Source organism: Squalius cephalus (genome assembly GCF_949319135.1).
Source record: "Squalius cephalus genome assembly, chromosome: 8".
NCBI lineage: Eukaryota > Metazoa > Chordata > Actinopteri > Cypriniformes > Leuciscidae > Squalius > Squalius cephalus.
The window spans coordinates 2,639,054-2,664,987 of record NC_137129.1 but is presented as its reverse complement, the minus strand read 5'-3'; the positions used below and the strand labels follow the sequence as shown (position 1 = coordinate 2,664,987).

General features: G+C 38.6%; 1 protein-coding gene across 1 annotated transcript in view; it reads right to left on the bottom strand.

The window, feature by feature from the left end:
- ext1b (exostosin glycosyltransferase 1b) overlaps positions 1 to 12,337 on the bottom strand; it is a 107,035-nt gene extending 94,698 nt beyond the window's left edge. Inside the window, exon 1 of the mRNA XM_079878117.1 lies at positions 10,584 to 12,337. Coding sequence (XP_079734243.1) covers positions 10,584 to 11,527 — 944 coding nt within the window. The 5' untranslated portion in view covers positions 11,528 to 12,337. The remainder of the gene's footprint in view (positions 1 to 10,583) is intronic.
- Between the last annotated feature and the right edge of the window lie 13,597 nt (positions 12,338 to 25,934).

The following is a 25,934-nucleotide window of genomic DNA, read 5'->3' as shown; positions in this document are numbered from 1 at the left end:
TTAACAAAAAACTACAAGACATTTCAGATTAAAGGTAGAATGATATGAAAGAATGATGACAGACAGTCAAACAGAATGATAGATAGAATGATATATGAAAGCTAAATGACTAATATATCTTATATTCTATATTATCTTTATAAAAATAAATTAAAACAAGTACACGCACTGCGTTAGATTAAACTGGGATATTGCATATTGTTGTAGTTAAACTGCTTCTATTGTTCTCCTCGTTTGTAAGTCGCTTTGGATAAAAGCGTCTGCTAAATGAATAAATGTAAAAATGAAAGAATGAAGACAGACAGACGTACTTTAAATTACACGTCAGAAAACTTCTCTAGTCATGTTGAGGAACCTTTACTCTGGAAACTCAACTCTCTAGTTTAAAGATCAAGCCCAACATCATGCAATCATCGCTACTACTTTTAAAACGGCGTCTTATTCTCGGTATTCTGTGTGAAAACATGTGGACGATGACAGCCATCATCAGCGCGACTGAAAGCGCAAGAGGAAGAACACACACAACATGCGCCAGATTTACAGCAAAGGCCTTTTTGCTTTGATGCCGCGAACGATGCTAATCCAGACGCGGAGCAAAGACGACACGGGTTAAAAATAAAAAAACACATGCATCCCCTCCATGAAACGATGCCAGAGGAGCCCATCACACACGGCTCACCCAGAGCTTATGCTAAAGCGCCCTTTTGCTTTGAGGCAGTCGATAACAAAGAAAGTCTCAGATCAAATTCTGCCTGATGGGAAGCCAAAAGGAGCGCCGGAGTAAATCAGGAGATCAGGATCGTGGAAGAGGAGAACAAGAAGCTGCTTCACAGTGATACCTGTGCACACCTCAGACTGCACTGGGTCCACGTTACGGTTTGTGCTGTGCAACCACTGAACAAATACAAACAACTCGCGCTCAAAACATGCAATGATAGTTATGATGATAATTGCAAGGTTTAAGTTATGTTAGCTTTCGCTTTTAGTCCATGCTGAGGCGCAAAATCAACTATTATATTCAATATTGACCTTGCCCTCTTACCTGTAGTGAAAAATAATCGCAGAGGAACATTAATCTGGACTGGAAATTACCCCGCTTTTTATACAAGACAGTCAAGGTCAGGATGACCAAATCACGCATAATTTATGGAACATTATCCACCTGGCTTTATGTGATCCCTCATATCTCGTCCATTTTGGCTAGGAATTCTTATGTAGAAGCTGTATGTTTTGGAACAAATAAACTCAGATTTCAGATAAGTTAGGCCTTGAGATAACTGTGATTATTGTCATTTTTAAATTCCAAATGACATTTTGCACTTAAATTAAATTTTAACACATGAATACCATTGTCTCAATTTACATTACATTCCGACAACCCGCCAAAATAAAAGTTCGGTTTAACTTGAAGATATTGTGACAGAAATATTACTACTGTACAGTAGAGTGTAACTCCCTTAAATGTTCATTTGAATACATTATTTTTAAATAAAATAAATTGTTAAATGATTTATGCCTTCATTTGATAGCCACACATTTATAAAACATTTCATATTGCCCTATTATTGTATAAAAAAAATATATTATTATTATTATATTATATTATATTATAATATATTTTTTTAATAATTTTTTTATAATATTTTTTTATAATATTATAATTTTTTTTTTTTTTTCATTTTTTTTTTTTTGGATTACTAATATTTAATTAAACCATTACATAGGAGTCTAGAAAAATAAGAATGGAAAAAAACGGAATACAGAAAAATTAAAATGGAAAAAAAACGGAATTTCGGAATTCTGATTAAGTAGATCAAAGAGATACAAATATTTTAAAAATATGTAATATTATTCATGTCATTCTACCCATATAGCCCTATAGAACATTATAGAGGCCTCTTTTTTATGATTTCAAGTGAAATTGCCTCTTAAAGTGTTTGTGTTAGACTTACGCTAAAATAGACGTGAAGAAAATGGATAATTACATGAATTTTTTTGGGAAGATTAACCAGCAGCCGAAATGTCACTATCATGACTGTCCTAGAGAACAAGTAAACAATCCATTTAGACATCTTAAATAAATAATAAAACTGTTGAACCCTGCTCTGGTCAAAGCTCTAAATCATCTGAAAAGCTTTCTCTGCTACTTTGCAATCCTTGACAAATTATTTAAAGAACATGAAAAATGTTTAGAATTAAAGGTTACAAACCTCTGACACCAAAAACCAAGGTCCTTTAATGACATCTATGTGAAAATCGATTTTCACTTCAAGGTCCTTTTATCTTTTTGAAGACTAGATGTTGCATCAGAATAGGGAAGTCAAAGCGAAACTTTACCCCACATTCTCTATAAACATTCATACGTGTGTTATCCGAGACCTTGGAGTAAGTAATAATTAAGCCATTGCTTCCTGTGCAAGAAAAACTGCAGACTGCATCAATAAAGGTGTTAACCAAAGCCTGTCGCCACTATGCTGGGTGTTATGTGTGATTGTGGTAGCTTAGATGTTAATTACTGGCTCAAGGCCAAAGAGAATTGGGTCCCTCCATCAAAATATAAGATTTGACCATTTTATCATCTATTACTTGGATCACTTAGTAAAGCTGTCCCTGACTGTAGTCAATAATTTTATCCCTTAAAACTCATCTTTGATCACCAAAATGACACATTTAAACATTTTTTCCTTCATGCCTTAAAATATCTTGAATGTAACTCGACACCCTTGGCTCATTTAGTATTCGCAGTTCTATGAATATGCAAATGATCCCCGCCTCCACTCACTCACTCAGCTCAGAGATCCACTGGTTGACGATCACACGTTGATCTGATTGGTCACAAGGTAGTTTGTGATGTCAGAAACACCAGCGATTTCAAAGCGTGTTTTTGAGACTGTCTTTGGTTCACTGCAGTTTTAAGGAGGAAATACTCAGCAATGCTGTCGACTTATGAATTTACACATGGTTTGTCTTAAAGAATATTAAAAACACCACATAGACACATAAACAACATTAAAAGCTGGATTTTCACCACAGGGGGTCTTTAAAAGGATAGTTCTGTTGTCATTCACTCACCCTCATGCAGTCCCAAACCTTCATGACTTACTTTCTTCTAGATGATACAATGGAAGTCAATGGGGTCCAAAACAACCTCATTGGATTTTATTGTATTAGGGGGGAATAAAATTGTTTGTTTTTTGGTGTTTAGCAGAAGAAAATGAGTCATACAGGTTTGGAACGACATGAGGGCGAGTAAATAAAATGATGTATTTTAATTTTTCATGACTTACTTACTAGATGATATTTTGAATAATGTTTTTGACCATACAATGGAAGTCAATGGGGTCCAAAACAACCTTATTGGCTTCTATTGTATTGAAATGTTTTTTGGTGTTTAGCCGAAGAAAAGGTCCAACATGTTTGAGGGTGAGTAAATAATGAAAGTATTAACATTTTTGGGAATCTCCCTTAAACAAGCCACACTGCTCACCGAACCATAAAGTGTCATGGAAGCCACAAATAAGAGTCGCCAGCATCTTTGTGTGGCCTTTTGATTGATGCCTTCCAGAATTCAAAAGCCATGGCAGAAATCAGGCTTGTTTCACACTGTTGTGAATCTGAGTTGTAATGGGAAGTCTGAAGGGGGAGGGAAGTTGTTCCAGAGTTTTTGGCAGAGGAATGGGTTCCTGTGGGGGATGAGAAAGGGCCTCGGTGTCAACAAGGCACAGGCTGCGAAAGAATCTGAGCAAACTTTTACACAAAGGATCCCCTCAGCGCCCGGGGGCAAGAGAGCCGTTTCACTGGAGAGGTAGTCAAACCAAACCATAAAACGGCTTGGGCGAGAGCCATTAGATCAGCTCGCACTTAAACAAAACACTCTTTCTATAGCAGCCCCCCACTGTCCTATACAGTCTCCCAGTAGACATGCATGTATGACACACACAAAAAGCAATGGGATTTACGCAAGTCCCCTTTAAATTCCTCTGAACAGAGATGAAAAATGTTTGGTTTTGCTCCTTGCGGTCCGAACTGTGAGAGCTTTGTTTCAACACTTGGTGGAGTCCATGATACGACTAATAAAAGGCAACAAGTCTTGCGAATTACCCTGAAGTTGTAAAAACGTCGCTTTCTGATGAGCCAATCCGGATCTCTTTAAAAGTTATTCAGTCAGACAACAATTCATGCTTCAGCTGAAATCATGAAGCACAATGAGTATGAATATTCAATTATGCATTGTGTCATGTATACATCATGTAGATCTCGCAATTGTGAGGAAAAAAGGTCAGAATTGCAAGATGTAAACTCGCAATTGTGAGATAAAAAGTCGCAATTATCTTTTAAAATGTTTTATTCGGTGGTGAAACAAGCTTATAGAATCGTGAACTCGGTTAAAAAAAATTTTTTGTTATTATCTGTGACTAAAACTGCTACAAAAAACCCAACACATTACAGCATTTTAACACTAAATAACACCTGCACTTCCGAATGTTGCAGAATGTTTTCATGCATCCCAGAATGAGTGCGAAGCTGGATCTGACAGGTCTGGCACTGAGGAAGGGTGGATTGATTATTTTAGCAGTAAATGAACATGCAAACAGCTGTGTGACGCTGTGAGGCTGATCTACAGACGGACGTGGAAGACCGTCTCCCCTGAGAGCTGGATTAAAGGTCATGCTAACACTCGTGGCTAATGGTCACGGGGGAGTCCTGCATCCTTGGAGCCCAACGACACCGACGTCACCATTTCGGCTGATAAACAACTCAAGACTAAAAATATAGCTGCGAGCAGCGATGACGGGCCCAAGCCGGCGGCACCGCCACCCCAATGCCTTTAGGGCAACTGAACCGACTTGGGCCCGTCATCGCTGCTCGCAGCTATATTTTAGTTTCCATTCTTATTGCGTTTCCACAATAATGTTAGTGAGTAAATCTACTGAAATGGCCACCATAACAGTGGAGTGTGATGTGTAAGATGAGAAAGCAGAGGTTAACGCTCGTTTCACACATACACCGTGTGCAGTGTGTATGCGGTGCAGGTGCTTTCACATATGCTGCGTTTGCAGTGTGCAACTGATGTAATACATACTCACTATTTTTATTTCAAATCCAGAAGTTATCAGCAACTTTTATTAAAAAAAAGTTTAGTCAGCATTGAGATTCTCTTTGTACATATACACACTCTTTAATAGACATATTCACGTTTTACACAATTTAAACAACGTATTATTCAATGCATTACTTCTATATAGATTTACATATAGCCCTTTCAGGGCTTGGGCCCTAATACAGAATAAAAAATAAAAAAGGTAATAGCGACATTTTCTCTCACAATTCTGACATTTTTTCCTCACAATTGTATAATATAAAGTCGCCATTCTGAGAAAAAAAAAAATAATAATTTCCTTAGAATTGGTCTTAACTCGCAATTCTGACTTTATATCTTGCAATTCTAAGAAATAAAGTCAGAATTGCGAGATATAAAGTCAGAATTGCGAGTTAAGATGTAAACTCACAATTGTGAGAAGTCGCAATTATCTTTATAGCTTTATATCTATCTATCTATCTATCTATCTATCTATCTATCTATCTATCTATCTATCTATCTATCTATCTATCTATCTATCTATCTATATATCTATCTATATTCACATAGAAATAATTTTTTAATCAAAATAATGCTTTTACAATTTGACAATTTTTTAATCAAGATAATTTAAAGAAATCTTAACGACCCCAAACTTTTGAACGGTAGTGTATATGTTGGGAGAAATTATCAAAATCTCTTACAGAATCAGTCCGGAAGAGTTTATGAACACTTCAGATCCATTTAATAATGTCCCTTAAAAAAGACATGACACTCTTAGAAATCCCACTCAACTGTGAACCAATCAACGGCCTGTTTTGCAAATTCCTTTCAGTGAACATGTTTTCCTGGCGCCGCATGGAGAAGGAATGAAAGACGCTTTTCCGATTCTAAATCCCACTTATTAATTCATACTCTTCAAGAGCTCATTGACAGGCTTTGGATCAAATGAAATTTTTTTTGTGTTCTGTTTTTCTCAATGACTGCCAGTTCTATCGCTACGGCTTGGACTAGATTTTCACATTCAAAACTTAACTTCAAAGCATGCTACTTTTCTCTCTCCAAGAGCTGGTTGTAGTTACACTTAGTTAGTAATAATTGACTTACACCAGTTTAGACTGCGACGGCTGTTTCCGAATCCGCCTGGTGGTCTTCTACTGTGGCCGGAGGGAATACTCCTGTGTTAATCCCACTGAAAGTGGGTCAATGAGTCGAGGGACGCGGATCCCAGACAAATGGACAAAACCCACACACAAATACACATAGCAAATCTGCTGGGATAAGATCTACGCCTCAACCTCTCCAATATTTCAATGAGTTTTTAATGATTAAAAATAATGAAATTACAGCAGAAACCTTCAAAAGCTCATTTGTGAAGGAAACACTTCAAACTGAACCACACACACAAATTACCTCCTTGCTTTAACATGCAATTTACCCAAAGCTGCGATCAGATAAAGCCTGTCTTCGCCCAAGCACATTATGCACAGAAAATATATAATCAACTAACAGTAATTAAGCAGAACTCTATTCAGGCTAATTACCTCACATTAGCATTTGTCACACAAGCTCGGGCCCCTACTTTATCTGACTAAGGTGAGATCATGAAAAATTCATGATTTATTATTAATGTGACAAGACAACAGAAACAAATAACAAAAACAGTGGGATAGCGCAGACAGAAATGCCTAATTTTAAACAAGTTAAACTACAGTGTTCACTACAGCCCTTCCATGAAAACAAACACTAATGCTAGGGATGCACAATAGATCAGCCACCATATCGGTATCGGCCGATATATGTTTTTTTTGTTATCGTTATCGGCCTGATGAGAAAATGTATCCGATATATTAAAGCCGATAAATAACGTATTATTTCCTTCACCTGCGCACTTCAGATGAGCACTGTTCACCATGATGGTTTTTAATTGCTTGAAATATGATTGAAATCACTTTACAAAGAGTGATTAATCAATGCAACATGTGCAGCGCATGTCTGTCATTTAGGCTACATAAAATTATAATGAGAACATCATTATAATTGTGTGTACGGGACATGAATTGTAATGATGAGACTTTTGTTTTTGTAATCAGGCTCTCAAAAATGATATAAAACTTTGGATTTATCGGCCGATATATCAGTTATCGGCTTTCAAATATAAAGAATTATCGGTTATCGATATGTTCATAACTAATGCAACTTCATCCTATTTACCAGTGTAAAGCTGACATTCAGCAGAAAGCCATCCATCAAACTACAGGTGGGGAAACTGGTTTGTTTTGCAATGATTAAAGAGGCTATGAGCAGGAATAAGAGATGAAATATTAAATTAGGTCCTTGCGGTGTCCTTGAATGCCCTGGCGAGGAGAAGCTAAGGGACACAGTTAATGAAGTCTGAGAAATCTGGTTAGGTATTAAAGGAGAAACAAACAAAAAAAAAACACGGATACTGTAAGGGAACAAATGTTGACATTGCAAATATTACCCTTCTACATCTATGCAGTGACTCATTTTCCAGGAAACAAGATTAGGACGGAAAAAAAGTTTCAGACTATGACTAAGTCTAATAGCAGACTGAATATCGTTTGCAGAAAGGGGATTTGAAATCATTTCCTTCATCTGTATCAGATCAATGTGACAACTTCCACAAATCACACCGAGGCAGATTGGATTTCCTCCACTCGTCCAGCTGGGGAAGTGACCAGCGCTGTGCTTTTGTGACAGAGAACTGAATGAATCTATTGTTTAATAACGCTTGGCACTGCTGAGTTATTCCAGCTTGGTAAATTCCAAACCGTGGCATGGAGGAATTTCAATCGCTGGGCCAAGTCTCAAAGACGAGTCTGGCATGGACCAGTGGTGCCTGAAGCCATTCAGATGCAAGTCATTTTAAAAGATGGCAGCGAAAGGTGGATTTGCAGTTATCATTGAGAACATGCTGAATTTAGCGGTAAAAAAAATCACATCCTATATATTGTATTGTTATATATTGTATTGACAGCTCATCAGTTCAATATTTACCATATTCTGCATAATTGGATGTTTTTAAATAAACACTGACAAAAAACTATACAACTCAGATCACTCAGATTTAGATCTACCTATATTGTATTTATATGACGTGTTCACAGGCAAATTTGCTTTATGTATTTCCCGTATCGAAATCAGGCTCATATAAATGTCAGGAAACACGATTCCTGGCTGCATGTCAATATCCACGGATCACAGGATCTTTGGTAAGTTGTAAGGAACACTATATCGAGACCAACCTTCGGTTTAAACTCATAATCATTCGTTTTCCCTATTAAATCCAGTCACTCAAGCAGCTCTTCTGCCACTCAGTCCGACTGAGGGAGTGTGATCAATGCATATAACATATTTTTGAGACTGCCAAAGAAACATTGTCAAATTGCAAATACCAACAATGAACCAAATTAAAAAAAATTGCAGACCCGTCAAGCTGGGTCATTTTTGCATGGCTCAGCTCACTCATGTTCCAAACAGCTGTTCTGCCCTACAGACACACACACACACACACACACACCAATTAACAGCACCACATCCTGCTGAGAAGCACCTCGGCAGCATCATGGGAGGGAGAAACATGGTGCCAAAAATATCTGCACACCGACCAGCATTAGAGCCATGACTAACCAGGAGTGAGTGGGATATAGAGCGCTGACTGAGTCTGAAATCCCATTAATGAGCACTCAGGCTGTTTTGAAGTGATATGCACCAGGTAATTACCCTCACAATGTATCAGTGAATTCTAACGGATTGTGATTCAATGTGCTTGACTATGCAATCCATCCATTTTAGAGATTGGCAACAGTTAAAAGTGGATTATTGATTAACTTCTATCTGTTTAATCAGAAATCACGGCTAGCGTGACTGAACTACTTGTGAGCGTGTAAACATTTCAGGACAAAAACAGATTCCAATTACGGTTTATTTACACTGGGGTCAGCTTTCTAATTACGCAAGGTCGTATGCCCGTTCTCTCTGCTGAGAGAGTGTTATATTTTGAGCATATGAGACGTGTCCAAACATATCCAGATTGGATTGCTAACTTGCTATAATATCTGAGATTTGGGTAAAATTCCCATGATGGAGGTGTTTTACAATGAGTGCAATAGAGTTGGGATTTTAAAAACAGCTCACTACCGTACCTGAAATGTGTTTGTCATGTCAAATGGCTTTCTGAAGCAATAAAAGTGTCGCAATCCGGTGTAAAAACACAGCTCTGCTGGTCTCCATAGCACATGAAGCAGTGCTTCAAAAATATTCAAGATGACACAATTCACTGAAACAGCTTGTGTAAAAATGGCACATTGCTGGCTAAATTGGACAGCACGATGCTTTACAAAACATCTTTCAAGTGGCCCAGCCGTGTCCAACTGGTATTCAACTGGTTATAATCACAATGGCAAGAAAGTGTAATTACGAAACAAGTACACACTTAGTATTTATGTAATTATAGAGTAGACATTGCAAACAATAAAGTAAATTGTGACCCAGTTTGCAACGTAAAGGCAACTTTCCCATGCAAAACTTTACCATGGTAACCACTTTCCCAAAATATCACAGGCTTTTGACTTTGTGTGCTTTATCTTGTTTAAATGTTCCTTTAAAACCTCAGGTTAAGGCCACTTATGTCTCCGAGTTAAAAGGATCACTGAAAAATGAAAATTGTTATTTTCTCTCCCTCAAATTGTTCCAAACCTTTGAGTTTCTTTCTTCTGTTGAACACTAAAGATGATATTTAGAAGAATGTTGGTTGATGGTAGCCATTAATAGGAAAAAGATACTATGGAAGTCATATATTCCTTTGTGTTCAACAAATGAAAGAAACTCATACAGGTTTGGAACAACTTGAGGGTGAGCAAGTGATGACAAATTTTATTTTTGGGTGAACTATCCCTTTAAGAAAGGTTTCAAATTTGGTATTTAAAAACCGTAAAATGGGTTGGTACTACAATGTCATAGAGAGTAGTTTAGCAATAGACAACCAAACATAAAATGCATAGGTGTTTACCTAATTAAATATGCATGGATTTGTAAAGTGGCGGATAGCCTACTTTCGCGCGCTGTAAAGTTTTAAACCGTTAAAACCGTTAGAACAGTGACGACAACCAAAACAGACATAGGGTAAATGGCGACATTTTCTAAGGTAAGCTATTAAGTTATTACAATGGAGAACAATTAAATTAATTGGATTAATAGGCAATTCGTAGCATATTCATCCAGTCAATGTTACTGACCTCATACATTTTCAAATAAAAACGTTACAACTTAGGTAAAATACGGAAACCTGACTAACCAGGAGAAATTTAAGTTACGTTATATTAACAGCGAAGGTGAACCCATTGCTAAGTGTAACAAGCTAATTTTTGTCACTTTAAATTTTAACTTAAGTTCCATGTGGTAAAAAACGATTACGATTGACAGGGAAATTTCTGAAATATCGCGACCACATGAGAAAAACATAAATTTGAGGACTCACTTGTCATACTCGGCGTTGTCCTGGTCACATCGCGCGTCCTTGTGTTTCTGCCAGTCTTTGCCATGTTTGCAGGTGGTGAGAAGAACTACATCCTCCGCGTTATGAACATGATGTAAGGCATTCCTCGTGTCCGAGCCGATGCCAGTCAAATAGCGTTTCCCCTTAAATACCAACATATACTTTCTAAAAGGTGGAATGGTGTTGTATTTCAAGTACCCCCTGTCCCCTCCGGTCCTTGGGTGATCCTTGGAGAACAACGGGATGGATATGTCAAAGTTAGGTCTGAAGTTCTCCATACTGATGCTTGCTTTGGCCAGCATGGCCTGACCAATGTCAAAGCCCAAGTCTTCCGTGTAGTCAGGCCATGTGCCCGAATACAAATTAAATATGAGGTGATTTCTACCATTGTTCCAAAGAGGCAAGCTCTGCACCTTGGTTTTGAGATTGTGCACGTACTGTGGCGATAATTGGTCTCGATCAAGAGTGTCCAGGCTCAGGACGAACAAACACGCTTGACCAGGGTCAGAAGTGTAAAATCTAGAGCCCTCGATGGTGGATAAAATGTTCTGGTAACTTTCCGAGATCTTCTCGCCCTTCTGCTGCGGATACACGTAGACTTTGAATCCGTTCCTTTGACATAGAGTGAAGTCGAAGCATGATTGCATGCGGCACCGTTTGCCCTTGTAAACGCTCGAGTTAACGTCTCTCTTCTGCCTGGGCGATATATGCACGTTATATTCCTCCGTGTCCGAATGGTCCCACGGGATGAAGTGTTGTAAGGGATCGGAAAAGTGCGGCCACGGTTGATCGGGACGATTATATCCATGTCGGCTCCTGGACCCCGTGGCCGCCGGACCCGGGACCGACCCTCCTCCGAAGTAAAAGAGCAAAACTAGAAAGGCGCCAGTCAAGAGCGAGATCAGATATCGTTTTTTGGCCTGCATGTGTCCAGATCGCGGTGTTTGCAAATAAATCTCAAGTTTGTATCTCAGCAGAAGCAGCCGCACCACCTCCTCCAGCTATAGTACCGCTCCGCCATCTTCCAGCCTGCGAGGATTTACAACTCTTCAGATTCCGATCAGCAAACAGCAAGCGATTGATCCAGCGCATGTGGGCGATTTTACACCGGGCTCCTCGATCTCCCTCTTCTGTCTGGTACTAGCGACATTTCACAGTGCAGCCATTAGGTACCTACAGCAAACGCGCCGGTTTTGATAATTATAAACACACAATCAGGTATAAATACTCGCTGATTTAGTTTTCCCGCGGCGGATTAATAAAAACGCAACGAAACGCGTCGCACCGGAGAGTTGCGGCGGCACTGACTCATGGGGTCTTTGGAGAGCAGGGGGTCCCGTTGGAAAAAATGCAAAGTCGTAAATAATAATACAACGACCGAGGTTTATCTCCGATGCTTTGCGTTTCCAAACCACACGTCCAGGCTAAACTAAAGCGTAACTCCATGCATTCACCTCAGAAACAGTAACACACACGGGGCAGATCAGCGTAACCTCACGAATCCCTGCATTTCTCTTATTCCTGCGCTCTCAGTGGACCTTCACACACGCAAGAAGTGGATTTCCTCTTCATCGGGACACCGGCTCTGGAAAGCGACGTTTCCCGTTTAGCGAGAGAAACACGGGCGAGTTTCACAGGATGTTTCCTTAGTGGATAAAATCAACTGAGTTCCTTGATTCGCGAACCCAAACACCTATTGCTCAGTTGTTCCGATTGTTACTCTGTTACATTCCAATCCCGACACGACGCCAGTGTGCGTGACGTCACGTCATGGTGCATCGTGCGTTTTCATTGGAAAGAGCAACCGGATGGGGCGGGGCTTCTACAGCACCCATTCATTCCCATAGCAGAGCTTCTCACAGAATGGGGACTTCGACTTCTAACCACTACACATTAAAAAAATACTAACTTTTTTTTAATGTAGATATTTTCTTTTAATTCAGCTTTCACTAAATCATTTTGCCCTATAATAACATTACCACGTCAGGATTCGTTCTTCAAATTGAACAGTTATTTCAAGTCCATTTAAAGATTTATGTTAGTTATATTGAAGGGCAGTGGGAGTTTATTTGTTATAAGTTATTACTTATTATGTACAATATTGCCAATACAGTACTTGAAATAGACAAAACAGAAAAGTAATATAGCTTAAAATAGAAATGGAGTGAAATGAAATGAAGGGAAGCATAGGCGAAAGGAACCAGGTAAAAGACAAAACACCCAAACACTAAACTTTGTTAAAGTTTTTATCTGACAAAATTAATTGGCGAGAATTTTTTTTATTTTATTTTTATATTTTACTATTCAAAAAAAAAAAAAAAAAAAAAAAAAAAAAGTGTACAGAAAAAGCATACATTGACAACAACATAATGAGTTATTAATATTTTTTGGTTCTCTTGTTTTAGCATGTGTTAAAAATTTCTGGCCAAAAATTATGTCACACAATCTGGCATGTTTCACTGCATTATCACAAATAAAACAATTGACTCCAAGAACAACTACATCTTTGCATGACTTATTTACAATATTGCCAATACAATACTTGAAATAGGCAAACTGAAAGCTTAAAAAAGAAATGAAGTAAAATGAAGGAGAAAGGAACCAGTTAAATAAAATAGAAAACAGCCGAAATGAATTTACATAATCAAATGCTATGAACAGGGAGTGATGGATCAATAATAAATTATCATCACTGGTGGTGCAGATTCTGCCAAATGAAATGTGTTTTTCATTGGTTTGGATATCTTGGAATAACTTTTGATATTGCCTTAGGATTAAACCCCCATTATAATGACTTAGTCATTATAACTAATTAATAAAAAAGAACTACTGATGAACAATCAATGATAACTATCACCATTGCTGGACAAATGACGTATTTGCTGTTTATTTAACTAATAACTGAAAGAAGACAGCTGGATTACCCAACGGATTTGCTTTTATATCTTTCTGCTGATAAGAAGCCTGGCTCTATAGCACTTCCTCTTCCCAAAGCCTCTCGAAGCTTGTGATAAAAAGCCCCAAATTTGGGCCGCTGTAAACAAATACCCGTGTCTGAGCGGGGTAAGCCGTGAGTTCAGAGAGTTCTAAGCCCTAGGAAAGACAAAACACCCTTTGAGAGTCCTCTACCCTCCACTGTTCCAGGATCTGATAAAGCGCTCGAGATGATGTAACACACTGCATTCCCTGAGTATTGTGGGAAGGGCTGGGCTCAGTGATATGGAGACGCTGCACAGGTGAATGTCGGAAGACCACAATAGGAACACCTAATAAAAGGGATATGGAACGCATATACAAATGCTTAACGAAGCCAACATCAACTGTACTGAAAGATTAATGCCTTTCTAAGAGGATACATATAAATCATGAGAGTAAAAAAAAAAATCTGTAACAAACATATTGTGGTGGGAAATCTTTCTTTGGCCATAGAACATTGAAAACAAAAAATGTACAATCATTTTAAAAATAAAAGAATTATATAAAGACGTATATTTTTGTTACACAACTAAAATGTCAATATTAATAATAATAATAATAATTAAATATATTTAAATAAAATCAGCATCATAATAATAATTTAAATAAATACATACATTTAAATATAATAATAATAATAATAATAAAAATTAAATACATTTAAAAAAAATTAAATACATTTTAATAATATAATATTTTAATACAATAGTGGCCAAAGGTGATATCCAGAGGGGATATTTGATTTTATTGTTCCAATGATCAAAATATGAGGAATTCATTTTATATATATATATATATATATATATATATATATATATATATATATATATATATATATTTTTTTTTTTTTTTTTTTTTTTTTAATATGAGGGAAGAATAAACACTAAACTTGGTTGAGGTTTTATCTGACAAAATTATTTGGTAACAAAAAGGCTACAGGTTACTTTTACATGCAAAAAAAAGTGCATAGAAAAACAAAAAGCTGACAGAAAAAAAGCTTGACTACAACATAATCGGCAATTCATATTTAATATTAATATTTTTTTAACGTGTGTTAAAAATTTCTGCCCAAAAATGATGATGGTGTTTCATTGCGTTGACACTAATAAAAGCACAACCACAAAGTAAGGCTTAGAAAACGTTATTAATATTTAAATTTTGAATACAGGGTGAAGATGTAAATTTTCCTAGGCTTGCCTCTACTGTATAATACTTCTTTCTCGACTGTCTGCAATAGGTATCACTGGTGCTGCTCTTCAGTGGTTAACTTCATATCTATCAGATAGACAGCAATTTGTTAGGATAGGTGAGAATCGATCCCGTACCGTCACTATTTCTCATGGTGTACCTCAAGGTTCTGTACCTGGTCCTCTTTCATTTCTCATTTATGTGCTGCCACTAGGACAGATCATCAGACGGCATGGTCTCAACTTTCATAGTTACGCTGATGATATCCACATTTATTTCACGGTTAAACCTAACTCAGCTTGTCCACCCGCTTCTGTTATCTCTTGCCTATCAAAACATGGATGTCTGATAACTTCTTACAGCTAAATGCTGGCAAAACTGAAATCCTGTTGATTGGCCCTAAATCACAGAGTTTATCCCGGCCTGACATTTTCATTGATATTGATGGTGTCCAGATTAGGCCTTCAAAAACTCTGCGGAGTTTTGTTCGACTCTGTCGTAGATTTTTCCCTAAACTCAACTAAGTCCTTTCTCATCTGACCTAAGTCTACCTGGGCCTATAATATTTATACTTTAGCGCGTCTACACATCCACGTCGGCTGGGTGCTAATCCTATACCCTAGCGCGTCTACACATCGGCGGCGGCTGGGTGCTAATACCTGTTCCCGTAACTAGCTTACTTCCTGCGCAGGAATAATCGACAAACAGACCTCAGCAAATGTCCTTTAAATGCTTTAATCAAGGCCAGGACATCTTCCGGAGCAGTTCTCAGGGAATCTCTCCCAAGAAGAAGCAAGGCCGGAGGATCTCAGACAAATTCCATTGAGAATCCCACCAACTAAAAGAATACAACAGTTTTTATAGAATAAGGAGGTATGGCAAAAATGTCATACTGCATAATTTCCCCACAATTTGATTGGTTTTCATAGACAAACCCTTCTGTTACCAGGTAAAGCAAACTTTGTTTTACTTCATTGTTAATCACAAGGTTCAAATTTAGTCATCTGTCTAGTTTCAATTCCCAAATGTGTTATTTTTACACTCACACTACCAAAGTAAAAAGGGTATGGCAACACAACATACAACATTCAAAAACACAGGACAGAGCATTTTAGTACATTGAGTTTCAAAATGTGATCATGTTAGGCCTGAAAAGAGAAGTAACGTTAGATGTTAGAAACATGGTTAGTTTAATATACAGTTTACTATTTTATCTATTAAAAATCTACCACAACTCTTTGTTACGTTTTGACTCACACATTCAGATTGTTAAATCATGCTTCTTCGGGATATTGTTTGTATACGCCCCTCTCTTAATTTTGGAAATGCTGAAACTGTTATCCACGCGTTTATAACCTCCAGACCTTTAAATCTCAACTTGAAACTCATCTATTCACCATCCTCATAATGTTAATTTTCCTCTACACTTCTCTGTCTTCCACTTTTTCAGTATTTATGTTACACAATTACTTTATCGAAATTGATGTTTTCTCTGATTCTATAACTTCTCATGTTAATTATTTGTAGTTATTTGTTGTCTCCATCTGCTTTTCTGCTTGTTTGATTGTTATAATAAGCAGATTGCTTGTCTCTTTAGCCCTATTCGCACAGGATAAGTATTACCTGGTGACCTCTAGTCATGTGTAATAATTGCGGAGGTCGTCTGTGATCTTATTCCCATGCGAATCGGCCATGTCTGTAATTTGTAAAGTAAAAATTCCCCCGCAAATGACCTACCATATTTCGCCGAACACCGAGGTCCTGTGATAATATTAGTCCCGATTTCTGTCTCTGTGATTTGGTGGGGGTCGTTTATAATTTTTCAAGGTTTTTGTTTCCTGTGCACTTTTTTATCCATCTTTCACAAAGAATGGAGGCTGCGTTGGAGTGTTTTGATAGTATTTTGGGTGCTGGGTCATATCACTATACACCATTCGATACAACTATACAATCTGCAGAAAGAGAAAGCTGAAAACCATCAGAGGAGCAAAAACAAAAAGAATGATTAGATGGAGATGGATGACATGTATAGCAGCATGTGGTAAGGAACATTCTTTGTTTATGATATATCATACAGCTATAATAACTACAAGACATTTCCAAGCAATAGCCTATTGACATTACCCTGGAAATCCAGAGTTCTCGCGAGAGCACAAGCTGAATTTTCACAGTGAGTTTACTCTGGCGTCCAGTAATGATGCTCATTAAATATGCCCTTGTATCCAGGCTGCACCAATCACATTGGGTTATCTGATATAGGCGGGCCAGAGGCGAGATGACGACAGCGCTGTGACGTCGAAGTCATTAGTAAACATTATAAGATGGCTCTGGATGAACACCAGTTGTTTGAAACGGCTTTGGCCGCTACAATGAACGAGTTAGACTTGGCTTTTTATCTAAAAGAGGAACAGAAGACGGCACTCGAATCGTTCCTTTGCAAGAAGGGCGTTTTTGCTGTTTTGCCGACCGGATACGGCAAGAGTCTAATCTCCCAGTTATCTCCGCTGGTATCTAAGCGTATGGGGCTTGTTGTGATTGGTCGTAGTGTTATCCAATTGCGTGCAGTGAGATTTTCAAATGCATGCTTGGTGCCGCTCCTTGAGCTGGCCGATTTTCATTAGTCGATGCCAGACCATTAATCTTTCAGATTTAAGTCTGGATTTCCAGGCTATATTGACATCATATCCGGGAGATAAGTCAGTAAATTCGAGTAAAATCACAGGTGAATGCGTCACACGAAATTCAGATGTGGGGGGGTCATTTCTAAATCACACGTGGTCCCCAGATAATACTAATCCAGTGCGAATAGGGCTTTTGTCTGTCAATGGTTTGTATTATTTTGGGAAGCGACCTTGGGTTCTTGAAAGGCACTATAAAAATTAAACATATTATTAATAGAATCTGCCATTGTCTTGTAAAATGTTTAAAATAAAGCATGGAAAAGCATCATGTTTCTGTTTGTCTCATAGCTGTGCATTGTTGATGTCTTTCACATTGTTCATGCTTGCACACTCTATTGTATTTTTTTATCTCCCCAAAGCCAAACAAGCACAGCTGTTGAGCCGCAGTGCCATGGCTGTGCTTTCAGGGGATGTGAATATGTCAGGATCCCGTTCGAGAGCCGACAACAGTTAAAGAATCAAGCAGCGCTCCGTGACTAACACAGACATAGCCGTTGAGTAGGTGTGGATTCTGAAGTCCTGCTCCTCTTGTTTAACTCTCTCTGGTGCCTTCCAGGCAAATGAAGCTTTAGAAGAAAAAGAAAAAGCACAAAACTGGCACACAGCGTCTTTAACGCATGAGAGTGGGATGGCGAGATACCTCCTCGTTGCTTTATTTATTTAAAATGACCTTTCCGTACTGGAACGGAGTTCGCTCTTGGCAATGTGAGGGTTTAAATGTTGGAAGATGTAGGAGGGGAGAGCAGCAGAAACCAAACCCAAGAGGGAAAGAGAGAGAGAGGGAAAGAGAGAGAGAGAGAGAGAGAGAGAGAGAGAGAGACTCCAGGGAGAGCAAGGCAGTAAATGAAGCAGAACAGGTTAGATGTGTTGATAGGTTTTTGTCCTCATTAAAAAAAAGCCAAGATCTTGACTTCTGAACCCCTTCATTTGTATTCTGTGGCAATTTATTCCGCACAGATTTAGACTAGAGAATTGGGTTAGATTGCGGTGGTGAAATGAGAGTTTCTTTGCTAAACTCCAGCCAGAGGATTCTTCACATTTGGCTCTGTGTTTTCAACTTACATGATTAAAAGAGAGAGAGAGAGAGAGAGAGAAAGCAAAAGTAGAGGAAGAACGATGCCCAGAAGGACAGCGGTACTTCAGTTTTCAAAATGAGTCATGAAAAATTACCATTTATTTAACAGCATCATAAACAAAGCTACTTTTTTCTTTAATTATTATTCATGCAGGTTCATGAGCTCATAATTCATTAATATTCAGGTGCAGGGTGTATTTCGTGCACCACAAACTAACATGACAAAATTAATGATTGTTTTCGTACTGGTTTTCTCAACATTCTGCCCAGTTTGCCATTGGTTGGGCAAACGGACAATCCTTCGCCAAATTCAGTGTTGCCATGCTGAGTGTTTAAAGTCCCCCTGTGGTGAAAATCCAGCTTTTAATGTTGTTTATGTGTCTATGTGGTGTTTTTAATGCTTTAAGACAAAGCATGTGTAAGTTCATAAGTCGACAGCATTGCTGAGTATTTCCTCCTTAAAACTGCAGTGAACCAAAGACAGTCTCAAAAACACGCTTTGAAATCGCTGGTGTTTCTGACGTCACAAACTACCTTGTAACCAATCAGATCAACGTGTGATCGTCAACCAGTGGATCTCTGAGCTGAGTGAGTGAGTGATTTTAACATGACAAAAGATTTTAACATCAACAAAAATAACACACTTTTTTTTTTAAATCCAAAGATTTCACCGGGGCAGGAAGAAATATATCATTTGGTATGCTGTGCCCTCACACACACACACACACACACACACACACACACACACACACACACACACACACACACACACATTTACAGTGTCTTTGATGACCAGCAGTGTGAATGTTAATGCATTACCTCCTCAGGCTGAGATCAGAGCAAGCTTTCCTCACACCCTTTGAACTTCCTTTTGTTTTCTCTCCCAGTCATCAGGGTTCCCAGACACAGAGCAGGAAAAGTTATCTGGATGGATGCCCTGTCAGCGAGGGATCCTCAGATCTTCCTGTGTATGCATTCTCACAAACATTCGCACACACATGCTCGCGCACACACACACACACACACACACACGTTTACTTAGCTATCTAAATGGGGACAATTCCATAGACGTTGATTTTTCTACTGTACAAAATGTATATTCTCTCTCCTCCTTACACTAAACCGACCCCTAAGCCTACCCATCAGACACACACACACACACACACACACACACACACACACACACACACACACACACACACACACACACACACACACACACACACACACACACACTAACCCGAACCCTAAACATACCCATCACACAAAACTTTCTGAATTTTTACATTTTAAAAAAAAACTTTATTTTTATACCAAATTTACAAATGAGGACGACCCTTTTTTTTGGGAGATTTTGTCAGGTTTTGGTCACTACTGGGTACAATTTATATATATATATATATATATATATATATATATATATATAAAAATAGCCTAGTTAAGTAGGAGAACACACACACACATTCTCTCTCTCTCACACAAACTTTTGTCTCTCTTCCCTTAATGCACATTGTTCTGTTGGGATAAATATGAGAGTTTTTGGGAATTTCTAGATAACTCATGGTTCATCACACACAGTTCAGAAGTGAGATGACTGGAATGTCATGAAATCAGTCAGAATGAGTCGAGGGAGTGTTTGGGTGTATGCAGAGCACTACAAAGCCATCCACTGAGTTAACTCATATTTATTCTGTTAGCAACTAGAGGGGAATTCTTCATTTTAAAGAGACAGCACAGAATTATTTGTCTCTGATCATTTTTTAAAGGCATAGTTCACCTAAAACTGATAATTCTGTCAGCATTTACTCTCCTCGTGTTCTTCCAAACCAAAACGAAGATATTTGAATGAAATCTGAGAGCGTTCTGTCCCTCCATTGATAAACTTATCACCAAAAACTCTGACACTTCAAAACATTCATAAAGAGATGGTAAAATAAATCCATATGAATCTGTTGAGCTTCTCTTTATGTTTGGTGATCAATGTTTATATGTGAAATATGAATATATGTGAAATATGAATACAAGGCATATTTTATTCTATTTTTATACCACTTATAAAGTTCATAAATAATCATAATTTAGTGTTTTGACCATTTTGAACTAACAGGATGTTTATGTTTCAGTGCCTTTATTGTAAACAAGTGAAATAAGTGTCAGCGCTTTGTTGCATGTTTTAGGTTTGGGTCCAATTTAGTTTTTAACAACCCAATTTTTCAAATAATAGACAGGATCACAAAACAATCTGCACTGTAATGCACCAAACAAAATGTTAAAGTAAAATTCGTACAAGATAACATCACAAAACACAATGTATGGCATTATAACTTAATTAAATGCAGGCTTGGCGAACAGTAAAATATCTTACAGACCCCAAACTTTTGAACAATAGTGCAGATCAAACTCTTGTATTTCTCATGATATGACCATTTTAAAATATTATCTATTCTATCAATAATACAGAATTGCAGATGCCTGTCATCTCAGGGCTGGAATCATATAATAGTCAAAACAAAAACAGAAGACAAACAGAGAAGTTCACTGTGATTGAGGAACAATATGAAGCACACATGAAAAAGCTCAAACTGACAAGTGTGGACATGTAAGGCGACTCATGAGACGTGACAGCGAGGATTAATCATGTATCTTCGTCACGTCGCCCGTGAACACAAACAGACCCAAACACAGCATCTTCAACTCGTCCTTGGTGTCACACCCCTGCATTAACAATTCACATGCTTAACTAAACTGTGAACATGATGAAAGCCTTTTGAAAGTCAGCCAGGCGAAGCTATCAGTTGGAGAGTTGGTAAAATTATTTTAAGATTGCTTTGTGCTTTTATTTCACTTTGCAAACTGACTTAAAGGCCCAATGAAGTGCCTTGAAGCATGCAGCGTTATTCAGTGTTTTGATGTCATTTCCACTGAAACAGGAAGATAGGGCGGGGCATAACGAGCAGCTCCTCCCCTTTTTATAAATAGCCAATAGGTGGGTTTCAGTCACGCGATTATAATGACGCACGAAGGCGGGGCGATTTCAGATGGAGGGCAGGAAGTAAACACGGAGAATACGTCTATGGAGGAAACCGTTGCGGAGAGTCTGTATTGTACATTTATCCAATTTTTTTGACCGTCCGTTTACACGTTCTTTCAACTGTGACCCATATCCAAGTTTAAATTCTCTTGCACAGATGGACGAACGTGAAATATGCTTGATGCTAGCTCTGCGATGTATGCGAAGTTCGCCAAACATCACCATGATTATGAGGCGAAGGAGGACGAAAAGTGCCATCATTGCACATATGCTTCAGTTATTGTGTGTGAGAGAGATCTCAGGACTGGTGGGAGCATATTGTGTTTAAATATTGGCTTTAACTGCGGAGACGTCGCCTAATGCCTCAGAAAATCCGATCTGCCTGTTTATGTGACAGTCGCATTGGCACATATCCGATTTATTTCCACATATGAATGAGGCCTGAAACCGATCTCGAAATATCCGAATGCATGCGTTTTTTTCCTGTTTACACTGTCATAGAGCACATCGGATCTGTGTCACATATGAGCAAAAAATCGGAATTGGGTCACATTTCACTGACAATGTAAACGAGACCTAAGTAAATGAGCATTTAACGACAACCTAATGCTGTATAAACACAGACACAAAAAACACGTTGGCTAGCTAACATACCTCCGACGAAGTGGTCGCTGCAGACACGGGCATTAACAGACTCTGCTCCTCCCGACCGCAGACGTAACTTACGTTAAAAATGGCGTTGTTCTGTGAGCTTTTTACATTTCTCACCTTTATGAATGACAATCTTCGGTACTCTATCCACCTTATTCTGCTCAGTCTAAACAATGTGCGCTGCCATGACGACGACTCCGGTTTCCTACTTCCGTTCGTAGCGCTTGACCTGTACTAGCAGCGAGAGAATGAGTTCAAGCTCCTCATGTGCTGTTGTTATTTGTTTTAACAATTCAAAGAAGATTTCAAACTTTATAGAAACTTAGTGTTTCGAGCATAAGATAAGAAGGAGATAATGCCCATGTCCGATTCCGTATCAGATACATTCAATAAAGTAAACGTTTAGAGTGGTTAGCGTTAAAACTGAACTTCTCTCGCTACTAGTACAGGTCAAGCGCTACGAACCGGAAGTATGGAACCGGAGTCGTCGTTATGGCAGCGCCCATTGTTTAGAGCAGAATAAGGTGGATAAAAACCCTTTCCCTTTTCTCGGTTAGAACGATTGGAGCAGCCGTAAACTACAAAAAACATTGGCATTTTTTTCAGACGGCAGATCCTCAGCTATTTCACTTCCTGCCCTCCATCTGAATTTCGCACTCTCGCGATGCAGCAGCGTGACGTCACGTGAAACCAACCTATAGCGCTTCGTTTATATCACAGCCACTGTCCAATAGATTCCTCTTGTAGATTCAATAAGAAACTGTTCCTAAAGCAAAAGAGTGATCATAATCATGATGAGGATGTGTAGTTTGAAAAGTAAATTATGTTTGTGCATCTCTTCTACTCGTCAGAGCTGTTTCTAACTCCGAGTCTGTCTAACCGTTTCTCCTCCTAATCTCCTCCATATCACTTTAAAATATCATTCTGTGCAGAATTAAAATGGATCCGATATGTTTTCTGGTCTTCAGCGACTCGATCATATGATTCGCTCTGTGTGTCGTGTCTCTGGACCGGAGCTGTGGCAGTTAGCGTGACACTAACATGAAACCAGACTTCATTCGCCCCAGTGGAAAGCATATTACTCTGATCGTTCCCTATAACCTATATAGTGCACTGTCTGATCGTTCCCTGTCCCCTATATAGTGCACTGTCTGATCGTTCCCTATCCCCCTATATAGTGCACTGTCTGATCGTTCCCTATCCCCCTATATAGTGCACTGTCTGATCGTTCCCTATCCCCCTATATAGTGCACTGTCTGATCGTTCCCTATCCCCCTATATAGTGCACTGTCTGATCGTTCCCTATACCCTATATAGTGCACTGTCTGATCGTTCCCTGTCCCCTATATAGTGCACTGTCTGATCGTTCCCTATACCCTATATAGTCACAGTCTGATCGTTCCCTATACCCTATATAGTGCACTGTCTGATCGTTCCCTATACCCTATATAGTGCACTGTCTGATCATTCCCTATACCCTATATAGTGCACTGTCTGATCGTTCCCTATCCCCCTATATAGTGCACTGTCTGATCGTTCCCTATCCCCCTATATAGTGCACTGTCTGATCGTTCCCTATACCCTATATAGTGCACTGTCTGATCGTTCCCTATCCCCTATATAGTGCACTGTCTGATCGTTCCCTATCCCCTATATAGTGCACTGTCTGATCGTTCGCTATACCCTATATAGTGCACTGTCTGATCGTTCCCTATCCCCCTATATAGTGCACTGTCTGATCGTTCCGTCCCCCTATATAGTGGACTGTCTGATCGTTCCCTATCCCCTATATAGTGCACTGTCTGAATATTCCCTATTCCCCTATATAGTGCACTGTCTGATCGTTCCCTATACCCTATATAGTGCACTGTCTGATCATTCCCTGTCCCCCTATATAGTGCACTGTCTGATCGTTCCCTGTCCCCTATATAGTGCACTGTCTGATCGTTCCCTATACCCCTATATAGTGCACTGTCTGATCGTTCTGTCCCCCTATATAGTGCACTGTCTGATCGTTCCCTGTCCCCTATATAGTGCACTGTCTGATCATTCCCTATACCCTATATAGTGCACTGTCTGATCATTCCCTATACCCTATATAGTGCACAGTCTGATCATTCCCTATACCCTATATAGTGCACTGTCTGATCGTTCCCTATACCCTATATAGTGCACTGTCTGATCGTTCCCTATCCCCTATATAGTGCACTGTCTGATCGGTTATATCTTCTGAATGTGAATTCTGACATTATTTTGGAGCACACTAGCTTATAGATAACAGTAAGACTAACAGATTCATACTAAAACCTTAAATTTTGATTTCATGGGGACTTTAAAGGCATAATTCATCCAAAAATGGAAATTCTGTCATAATTTACTCACCCTCATGTCATTTCAAACCTTTCTGTGACGAACAAAAGTTTATGATTCTTACACGTTTTGTTCATCATAGTCTTCACAAATGAACAACTTTTATGAATTTTGAATCCTAAATACAATCTGCAGACGTCAAAAGCTATAAACAAACTAACCTACAGTCTCTCGACTTCAACGACACGATCACTAAACTTCCAACAGATCTTTCAGCTTTTATTTAAACACATTTTCCCTGAAAGAGTGAGAAAGAAGAGTTTGCAAGACTGTGATTATAAAGCGACTAGTGAGTGGATGAGCTTCCCTGTTCAGCATGATGGCGTTTAATGCATTTAGACACTTGTTAGCCAGTAAAAGCTTAACAATCACCAGAGGGTATTACTGATGCATTTTATGCTGTAGAATAAAACGTGAAAATATCTGGAGCTTGTGTTCACCACAGATCTTATTTCAGGCATTTAAAGGATTAGATCACTTTCAAAAGAATTTTTGCTGATAATTTACTCACCCCGATGTCATCCAAGATATCCATGTCTTTCTTTCTTCAGTTGAAAAGAAATGAAGGTTTTTGAGGCCATTTTCTTTAACCACAAATGCTCGTCTTGTACCATCTCTGAGATGCGCCACGCATTACGTCATCACGTTGGAAAGGTCACGTGTCACGTCATCTATCGGGAAGGGCGAATCTCATTTTCTCCTCCAACTTCAAAATCGTCCGACATCTTTGTTTTAATTTATTATTATTATTTTTATTTTTTTCGTGACCTTTCCAACGTGATGACATAATACGTAGCGCATCTCAGAGATGGTACACGACAAGCATTTGTGGTTTAAAAGTATATATATATATATTTTTGAAAATGGCCGATGGTTTCGCTGGATAAGACTCTTATTTCTCAACTGGGATTGTGTCGAGATTTTGAAGCTGCACTGAGACGGACATTTGAACCTTCTGTGAACATTGGGATAGTTGGTTGCCATTGAAGTCCATTCTGTGTAGAAAAAGGAATGTTTTCCTCAAAAACCTTCATTTCTTTTCGACTGAAGAAAGAAAGACATGGATATCTTGGATGACATCGGGGTGAGTAAATTATCAGCAACATTATTTTTGAAAGTGAACTAATCCTTTAACCAAAAAACCCCTTGACTTCAGGATGATGGAAGAGCTAAAATACAACTCGTTTCCGGCTTCTATAGTCTTCTATAGTCATATGATCGCTATGTGCGTTCATCATTTCCTTTCATTGCAATTAAAACAACAGGATTTATCTTACTTTTTATTTTTTGTTAAATCTCCTTTTGTGTTCCACTAAACACACAGATGTAGAGCAGCTTGAGGGCGAGTGAATGATGTCTGA